The following is a 9,928-nucleotide window of genomic DNA, read 5'->3' as shown; positions in this document are numbered from 1 at the left end:
GAGTACGGTTACTTGGGTCCATATAGAGGGGAAAGATATCATCTTCCAGAATTTCGTCGACGAGGACAACCCCGAAGTCGAGAGGAACTATTTAACCGAGTCCATTCATCATTACGATGTGTGATCGAACGTACATTTGGAGTTTGGAAGAAAAGATGGCGAATCTTGCAAACCATGCCTGAGTTTCCTTACGAATCACAGGTTAAAATTGTTGTCGCATCAATGGCGCTGCACAACTATATTCGACGGAAGTCGAGCCAAGATGTTGCATTCAACAACTTTGATAACCACCCTGATTTCGTTCCTCAATATATTTTTCTCGATGTCGTTCCACAATCACAAACGAGTTCACACTAGAGGGCGTCGGGTATGGATGATATTCGTGATGGCATTGCAAATTGTTTGATGGGGCAATAATATGTAATTGTAATAACAAATCAAACTTTGATTATTTAGCCGGTATTTATGTGCAAACAATATTTTATTTCCTCTTAACAAAAAAACTTATTTTATTTATGTCCTTTTTAGTCATTTTAGTTCCAAAAGCAACCGCAACCACAATTTAACCAAACATCTTTTTAACCACAATAAAGTCAAACCACAACTTTAACCAAACACTCAAATTATATACACAAACCACAGAAAAAGCACTTTTTTAAAAAATCACTTTTTTCCAATCGCAACCACAACAATTCCAGCAAAAACAAACACTCTCATAGTGGTGCCATAATCAATGTAACGGTATTGGCTTAAAAGAGTTTATTAATAAAAAGGGAAAAAAATAAAATAAGAGAGTGTGTGTGTCTGTTTAATTAGTACTGTTTTAGTTTATAGAAAATCTGAAAGTAACGGTACTCTCTCTCTCTCTCTCTCTCTCTCTCTCTGAGAGTTACAGCAATCAAGACATGTTACAGCTTGGAGACAAAAACAAGCAGTGTGTGATAGAAGCGAGAAACATTGGGTCTCTCATTGCTACAATTCAAATTTGAACGCTGCTGTTTTAACTATCTATCTGTGTTTTAAGTTGAGCCCGCGTCTCCCTCTCTCGCTCTCGCTCGCTCCCTTTGACCACCTCGGTCACTCCCCAACACCAATTTGACTGACCATCCATTTTTAATCATCAGTCCAAGCCCCTTTCTTTCCTCTTCTTGCTATCACATTCCCTCAAATCATGGACAAACATACAACACAAAAGATGGGAGCGTTCGATGCTGAGGCTGAGTCTGTGATTACTAGCAGCTTTCAGGATCTTAGTTTCACTAACAGCACTGTTAGTATCGGCTTGTGTAGTTCCGTCTCTGATAATAGTGTTGGTAATAGCAGCAATGTGAGCAATGGTACTGCTGCTAGTGAATCTAAAGAGAGTGAAAAGGCTAGTTTGATTTTTGACCCAAATGAGGCTAGCTTCAGGAGCTCCTACCCCTCGAAACCCCATAAGGGAAATGACTTTAGATGGGATGCTGTACAGTGTGTAAAGGGTAAAGATGGGGATTTGGGGATGGGTTTGGGTCATTTTAGGTTATTGAAGAAACTTGGTGTCGGGGATATAGGCAGCGTATATTTGGCTGAGTTGAGAGGGATGGGTTGCTTGTTTGCAATGAAGGTAATGGATAAAGGAATGTTGGCTGGGAGGAAGAAGTTGTTGAGAGCTCGAACTGAGAGAGAGATTTTAGGTTTGTTGGATCATCCATTTTTACCAACCCTTTATTCGCATTTCGAGACCGATAAGTTTTCTTGTTTGTTAATGGAGTTTTGCAGTGGTGGGGATCTTCATATACTAAGACAGCGACAACCTGGAAAGCATTTTAGCGAGCAGGCAGCAAGGTTAGTGTGTGCTTGTTAATATCTTTTGGTTTGTGATTCTTCTTTGTTTCGCTCTCAATCTGGTTTAATTACTTTGTCATTAATGTAATACTGCTAAAATAACTAGGGGAAGTGTCAGAAAGGCTAGTTATCTTCAGCAGATATGCATTTTGTCGCATGTTTATGAAAGATTGATCACAATTAAGGTTTTTGCTAATGCTATGAACACCGAGATTGAGTAAAGGCTTGGGAATGAATTTTCAGAAATTAGTTCAACTCGTGTACATGATCATAACCGACGGCATTGTTCTTTCGCTTAAGGATAGCCTCGGAATTTTATTTTATGCATGATGAACAAATTTAGGATTGTTCTCCAATAATTATTTGTTTGTATACAGGTTTTATGCTTCGGAAGTGCTTCTTGCTTTAGAGTACTTGCACATGATGGGCGTTGTATATAGAGATTTGAAGCCTGAAAATGTGTTGGTGAGGGAGGATGGCCATATTATGCTTTCGGACTTTGATCTGTCATTAAGATGCTGCGTGAGTCCTACTCTTGTTCAATCTAGTACGGTGTCGTCTTCTAAGATTTCTTCATACTGTATTGAGCCATCATGTATTGATCCTGCCTGCAAGTTGCCCGTTTGTGTAGAGCCTTCTTGCCTGCAACCATCTTGCCTGAAACCTCGTTTCTTCAACCCCAAGACAGCAAAAGCTAAAAATGAAAAGCCAAACCTGGCAAATTCAAATTCACTTCCTGTACTTGTTGCAGAACCAACCACCGCCCGTTCCATGTCATTTGTCGGTACCCATGAGTATTTAGCACCGGAGATAATAAGAGGGGACGGCCATGGAAGTGCTGTTGATTGGTGGACGTTCGGTATCTTCTTGTATGAATTGATACTTGGTAGGACCCCTTTTAAAGGCAATGGAAATCGAGAGACATTGTTTAATGTGGTAGGTCAGCCCCTAAAATTTCCTGAAGGATCTTCTGTCAGTTTTGCGGCAAAAGATTTAATCCGTGGTCTGCTCATGAAGGACCCGCAAAAGAGATTAGGGTTCAAAAGAGGTGCTACAGAGATCAAGCAGCATCCTTTCTTTGAGACTGTTAACTGGGCTCTCATTCGCAGCACTCACCCTCCAGAAATTCCAAAACCAGTTGACCTTTTATCCTTGAATCTCGCATTCAAGTCATCCTTGGCTCCCATTGATAACAGAGCTACAGATTCAGACAGATCATCAGGTCCCTTTTTAGATTTTGAATTCTTCTAATGAGTTTTGTTCTTTAAGTGGCGAGCTTACGTTATTTTTGTGTGTTCATCTTCTCAATGGAATCTCATCTCCTTGGCATCAAACCCTTGTTATCAGATTATTTGTTCTGGTTCTTACAAGTGCTGAGCGAGCAGCATTTGGGGCTCGTTATTCAAATTTCTGTCTTAGAACCCTCATTAAAGTTGACACTTTCCTTGGATAGTTTCATTCCCATCCAGCTGTGTGAGCTTCAGCTAGGCGATTTCTCGAGAGGGGGCCTCCAATGGTGGGCAATGAGCCTTTTCATAACCCGCACTTTATAGCATACATAGCTGAATTGACCCAGTTACTCTCACTTTAGCTGCAGGGAGAGCTTTTGTGAAAGAGATTGAATTGGACTGCTAGTAGAAAAGCTGTGGACACTTGTAGCAATGAGATCATGAGGTGTCCGCATCTTATTGATCTTTGATTCCTTTTATTTGCTTTTTTAACTGTCTGAGTTTCTGCTTCCTTGAATTGTTATCAAGCCGGGGCACTTCCCGATGAAGTTCTTGCTTTTCTTTTTAAAATATATGGAAAAGAGTTGGGGAAAGAAACAAAAAAAAATACATAAAAAGAGTGCTTTATTCTTTTGCAGTGAACAGTCTTTTCCTTTACAAAGTATATTCTCACTTTAATCATAGCCTTCTTTTATGGCAACTGATCATCAAATTGAGGCTTTTGGTGGTAGAATGATGCCTGACAAAGAAAAACAAATGAGTCTGACAACTTTGTGCTTGCAAGTTTCTCCTGCATTATGATGCCTCCACCGCAATCTCTGTGATAGAAAACAACATCGAGACAAATTGATCAAATGTAAGATAAAATGTCTTGAGCCATATCCATGTTTCTGTTATTATTAATTCGTTTGGTCTTTCTGCTACTTCTATTATTACAGGTCTAAAGTGCATCGATCTTTTGATTCTCGAATCAACAATACTAAAGTTTGAATCGCATGGAATAATCCATATAGTATAAGGTAGTGTATGATGTCTGATTTTCCATAATTTATAATTTAAAAGGAAAAGATAATTTACAGAGGGGTAGAATTTCAAAGAGATTTTATGTGTACGGGGCTACCAGAAGTTACAATGAGGATAGCTCTTCTTAAATACCAATCTCTCACCCAAAAGTTCATTGACACCGCTAGTGGTATCAAAACCTTGAGTTTTGTTAAGCCTCTCTAATATGCTTCATAAACCCTTCATGGCCAAAAACCAAAAAAAAAAATAAGGGGATAAAAGGTCACCTTGCCGAAGGCTCCTAAAAGATGCAAAAAAGCCGTGACTTTCCTTATTTATGAATATCATAACCTAATTTTTGAATTTAAAAAAATAATAAATAAAAAATGAATAAATAAAAAATAATTTGAGAATTGGATTAAGACAACACAAATTGAAAGTTTAAGGACTAATAAGGATGGAACTATAAATTTGAAAGTCAATTTTGTTAGAAATTAAAAGAATTGATAAGTTTAGGGATTTAATTGAACTTGAAATTAGTTTAATTAATGAAATTAGGGGCTTAATTGAAGAAATACCAAAGTTCGAGGCTGATTCAAGTAAAAAATACAAGAAATTAAAGTCCAAGAACCATTTTATAAGTGACATCAAAATACAGGAGTCCAATTGCAATTTATCCAGAGGCAAAATTAAAAATAAAATAAAAATTTCCTGAATAAGGGACTTGACTACAAAATTTCAAAACTTCACTAATCAAACTGTAAATGGCCATTTCCATCCTAAAATGGCATCGTTTCAAAGAAAATTGTTCATCACCTTCGTCACTCATGCACCATATCTCTGCCAAATGCCCCATGCCCCACGATGCATCTCTGTTAGGGTCCTTCTGAAATGGGTTTTATAAGGTGAGGTTAAGGTTTCAACATATTAGAGTTATGAACCCGAATGATGCTCAAGAATTATGGTCTTGCATATAGAAGCTTCCAATTGCTAAAAAGCATAGAATGTTTCTTTAGCTTGTGGTATGGAATAGATTCGAGATGAAGTTCAATGTGAATATGATATGTCTTTTTTTTTGTGCTTGTAATCTAAAAAACTAGTGCTGTTTGTATTATAGGATTGTAAGAAAGTTGTTGTCTTTTAGAATAGCATTCTTCTTCTGTGAATCCTGAGATGCTTTTTCTTTAGTGACCTATGGACTCAGCTACTAACATGTAGAAACCTTGATCATGGTGATCTTTAGAGATTTTTTTATTCTTGTTAGATTATTTAGAAGTCTTGCAATGATGAATTTATTAACTAGGAACTTAAAACTCTTAATCTTCATATTAAGTAGCTAGAGTCTTTTATTTAATGATATTTTCTCTATACACCAATTTTCACATTAAATTCTAGAATACTCTTAAGAGGGCAATCATTGTATGGATTTAATGGCGTAACTTGGATCTTCTCTTAACTTTGAGAGTCTCCTTCTTTTAAGATTAGATAGCATATTGATGCTAATCGAATATGTATTGTTTTTGTTTATAAAGAGCCTTTTTCTTCTTCACATTCACCCAAAGAAAAGCCCTACATGGCCAACCATGTTAATTTTCTTTATCTTTTGTTATTTATTCATTTATCATTATTTAAAATTTAAGAGTTTTCTTATTAAGAAGAATTCAAAAATAGTATTTAAAAAAAAACATTTTTTTATTAAAGTGATGCATAAGGTTTTAAGAAAATGTATTTATTTTTAGTGATTTTTAGTTTTTCTTATTTAGTTTAGAATTCATGTAATAACTATATAATTATTTATTAGGATTTTTTTCCTCTTTAAGGTAGACCTAAAACTAGCATAAATAAGGCTATTAAGCTTAAATTTCAATAGACTATTTAAAGTGAAATATTCTATAATAAAAAATTGAATTAGATTTTTTATGTGGTAACCCTATTTGGTATAATTATGTATTGCTTGTGCTTGCTATATTTTTTATGTTGTTTCAATTTGCATTAGTTTATATCAAAGTTTAACAATTCCTAGTGGTTAATGTTATATGCTGGAAATAACCATGGCTCGAAGATATCAAAAAACAGAATGTGATCGTGTATTAGAGAATAAGGAGGTTTCTCTTCAAGGAAGAGACATTTAGGAACTAATTGTAAAAGATATGTAGAAGTAAATTACATAATCAGTCCATCAATTGTCGGTGGTAAACTTGAATACCAAGTTGAAGAATTATCTCATTGATTAATGAAGATGAATAAAACAAAACTAAAGAATAATAAAGAGAGTGATCACAAATCCATGATCAATTTTAAAGACTCATTTCAAAGGTGTAAGCAAAGGTGTAGCCTTTTGATAGGGATCTACAAAATAAATTTCAACAACAAGAAAATAATGTTGAAAATGAAATTTTTTATTATTCTAGTTTTTTTGTGGATTAGAATCAACCACTAAAATTTAATGAGAATGAAAAAAATATTATGCTAAATGAGAAAGATATGCATTTTGATTTTTATAGTATTATCCGGTTAAGTTTGAGTTTGAGAAGGCTAGTATATTTATTCTCAATCATTTTCGTGTATTATTTTTTTAACTTTTAGCAATACACTTAAAAAAATAATAATAAGTGATGGCATATAAGGAATGTCTTGGAATCTATGTCACATAAAAGTATAAAATATTCTTTTTAAAATAAAATAAAAAATTATAAAAAATTTATTTTAGTTTAATTGTGTTTTCACTTTAATTTTAAAAAATTACATTTTACATTCTAGAGTTTATATGTTAAATAACAATTTACATAATCAACCTCAAACGCTAAACAATTATCAAAAAAATATTTATATTTATAGTTTTTTCATTATATTTATTTTAATGACTAAAAAAGTCATTACAATATTAAATTACATATCTTTTTTGTAAAACTAATATTATAATTTTTCAAAAATTAAAAAACTAAAACTTAGTATTTCATTCAAAACTTCTTGTGCAATACATATGAAATAATCCTTGAACTCGGATACTTTTCGGATTCCATGTGCAAAAACAAGTCGTGATACCCGACTTTGCTCCTTCAACGATGTAATGATGCATCTTGCAAGCTTTACTGTCTTTGAGAGAACAATGCAACATTTAGTGGTTTCATAGAGAACTGGGATTCTGCAGTACTGGGCATGCCATTTTGCAGGGCTAACCCTTGCTGGGATCGGTAGCCATAAGAGTATACAAGGCACATCAGGTAGTTGATGAGCAGCAATTATCCTAATTCCCAAGAAAATTTGGGCATATCTTTAGGAAAAATATTGTTTTAGGTGTAAACAATTTGTTTTTAATTTTAAATAAGGTAAAACTATATGAACGATGATGATGATGGAGTTTCATTAATATATATATATATATATATATATATATATTCGGGCTTGCATGCATAGAATCTGCGAATGGTACCTCCCACCATGTTATCTGATTAATTGTTAATGATTTGCTTCCAAAAAAAGCCAAAATATTCAGACCCTAATTAATTATTTGTACGACTACCAAATCCAAACCTTCCAAAACCCCTGGGTACAATGAATACATTGTAAGCAAGAAGGAAGATAAATGTTTTGCTAGATGCCCCACAAAATCTTTCACGAGGCCTTTGAAGTATGAACAGAGAAAATCCAATTGATCTTTCAGGTCTAAGTTTTCCTTTCCGTCTCCACAAGTATAAACAAAAGGGAGGAGAGAAATCAATGAAGTGCCCTTATTTTCTCATGGTTTCTCTTTGCTTGCTACCGCTGCTCGTCTTCCCTCCTCTTTCTTATGCTTCTGTGGAAACGTATGTATTGATGAATCTTGCTTTCATATGGAATAGAACTAACTGCATGTATGGTGGCTATTTGTTGACTGATTTTCGGTGATAATTAGATCGAAAACAGGTGCATTTACAAAGGCCTTTGATCCGACTCGGGCAGCTCAACTCTCTTGGCAACCCAGGTACATTTTTCTTCTTTTCCACTGCATATATATAGAAGGAGGTTATGTGCTTAACTGTTTTGCGTTTGAAACCTGATAAAGGGCCTTCGTTTACAAGGGATTCTTATCAGACAAGGAGTGTGATCATCTTATTCATCTGGTTTGTTAGCATCGAATTGATTTCATTTGGAGAAATAGTATTATGATTTTAAACATGTGTAGGTTACTTATAATCGTCTGGCCTGCCCTTTCTTTATATATATATATATATATATATATATAGGCTAAGGGTAAGCTTGTGAAATCAATGGTGGCTAATGATGAAACTGGAGAGAGCATGGAAAGCCAGGAGAGAACCAGTAGCGGCATGCTTATTTTCAAAACTGAGGTGAGAACGTAAACTGCTGCTCTGGCTATGTATCATCCATTGATCTTAGTTTCAGACCTTCAACTGTGTGGATTATGTTTTCAACTCTTCAGGATGAAATTGTTAATGCTATTGAGGCCAGGATTGCTGCCTGGACTTTCCTCCCAGAAGGTACGTATACAGAACTAGTTTTTACTAATCTTTTATAAATAGAAAATACAAAACCAGACACACCCATATATAAATAACATAGTAAAACATTTGTTTAAATAATAGAAAATGGGGAGCCGATTCAGATACTACGCTACGAGCATGGCCAGAAATACGAAGCACATATTGATTATTTCGTGGACAAGGCCAATCAAGAAGAGGGTGGCCATCGGGCCGCCACCGTACTTATGTACTTGTCTGATGTTAAGAAGGGGGGAGAAACCGTATTTCCCGCTTCAGAGGTATGTCTATATAAAATAAAACGACGGCTGCTACAACCGACTGCTTTATTTGTTTGTTTGTTTTTCTTCTATTTTAATTAATTTGGGGGGTCTCAGGGCAACATATTATATATCATATTCTCAGCGATGAATTCATGTGTTGTGCAGGCAAAAGGGTCTAAAGCAAAGGATGATAGCTGGTCTGATTGTGCTAAAAAGGGTTATGCAGGTGTTAATTAATATATGATTGATCTTCATTGAATATGTAGGAAAAGCTTGCCTTATATGCGCTCGCTCTACTTGCAGTGAAACCCAACAAGGGCGATGCCTTGCTGTTCTTCAGTCTCCATCCTGACGCGACTCCTGACCCTGCTAGCTTGCACGCGAGCTGCCCTGTTATTGAGGGGGAGAAGTGGTCTGCGACCAAGTGGATCCATGTCAGGTCCTTCAGCGAACCCGTGAAGCGAACAAAAATGGGGAAATTGTACTGATGAGTGTGAAAAAGAACCCTATTTATTATATAGAATCATGACCTCTTCCATTCATTGAGAAATATGTTGCTTCGCTGAAGTGAAAACTAAACAGCCGACATCTCTAGTTTTATTTGTTTTTGTATTTTAAAAAAAATTTAAAAAAAAATTATATATTTTTATTTTAAATTAATTTTTTTATTTTAAAATTATTTTAATATACTTATACCAATTCTAAAATTATTTTAATATACTGATATTAAAAATAATTTTAAATAATTTTATATATATGACATTAATTATTTACTTAAACCTCACGTGTCGATCAATGCAAATAGAATCATGACCTCTTTCATTCACTGAGCTCTTTGCTTAGTGAAAAATTAAACCGCAATCAACTTTGAATTTGTTTTTAAATTTTTTAAAAAAATTCTGAAAAAAGTTTTACAAATTTTATTTTTTTTTCTTTACTTTAAATTTATTTTATTTTAAATTATTTTAATTCATTAAATTCAAAAATATTTTTTAAAAAAATAAAAAAAATATTTTTTTATACATTTTTTTAAAAAAATAATTACTACCACTCTCACACACCCCTTCTTAATTTCAAACCCCTTTTTAATTTCAAACGGGCAGGTGCAGCAAGGTTGCTGCAATCATTG

At 34.4% G+C, this 9,928-nt stretch overlaps 2 protein-coding genes across 2 annotated transcripts; both read left to right on the top strand.

Annotated features, from left to right (window-relative positions):
• The first annotated feature begins 864 nt into the window (after nucleotides 1-864).
• LOC118058279 (serine/threonine-protein kinase D6PK) lies at nucleotides 865-3,985 on the top strand. Its single transcript, XM_035070997.2, has 2 exons — nucleotides 865-1,824; nucleotides 2,202-3,985. The coding sequence occupies exons 1-2, from the start codon at nucleotides 1,172-1,174 to the stop codon at nucleotides 3,073-3,075; spliced, it is 1,527 nt and encodes a 508-aa protein (XP_034926888.1). The 5' UTR covers nucleotides 865-1,171; the 3' UTR covers nucleotides 3,076-3,985.
• Nucleotides 3,986-8,305: 4,320 nt separating this feature from the next.
• Nucleotides 8,306-9,287, top strand: LOC118058280 (probable prolyl 4-hydroxylase 7). The gene is made up of 4 exons (XM_035070998.1): nucleotides 8,306-8,386; nucleotides 8,479-8,536; nucleotides 8,642-8,817; nucleotides 9,066-9,287. Exons 1-4 carry the CDS (start codon nucleotides 8,306-8,308, stop codon nucleotides 9,285-9,287), a joined length of 537 nt encoding a protein of 178 aa, XP_034926889.1.
• Nucleotides 9,288-9,928: the final 641 nt, after the last annotated feature.

This window comes from Populus alba, chromosome 17, assembly GCF_005239225.2.
Source record: "Populus alba chromosome 17, ASM523922v2, whole genome shotgun sequence".
NCBI lineage: Eukaryota > Viridiplantae > Streptophyta > Magnoliopsida > Malpighiales > Salicaceae > Populus > Populus alba.
The sequence above is the reverse complement of the archived record's forward strand: the minus strand, read 5'-3'. Positions and strand labels throughout refer to the sequence as shown.

Excerpts from the sequence above, each read along its gene's own strand:
- LOC118058280 (XM_035070998.1), top strand. The coding sequence starts at position 8,306 with ATGGTGGCTAATGATGAAACTGGAGAGAGCATGGAAAGCCAGGAGAGA. Across the intron at positions 8,537-8,641 it reads CTGGACTTTCCTCCCAGAAG|AAAATGGGGAGCCGATTCAG; the intron begins GTACGTATACAG and ends TTTAAATAATAG. Across the intron at positions 8,818-9,065 it reads CCGTATTTCCCGCTTCAGAG|GAAAAGCTTGCCTTATATGC; the intron begins GTATGTCTATAT and ends TTGAATATGTAG.
- LOC118058279 (XM_035070997.2), top strand. The coding sequence starts at position 1,172 with ATGGACAAACATACAACACAAAAGATGGGAGCGTTCGATGCTGAGGCT. Across the intron at positions 1,825-2,201 it reads TTTAGCGAGCAGGCAGCAAG|GTTTTATGCTTCGGAAGTGC; the intron begins GTTAGTGTGTGC and ends GTTTGTATACAG.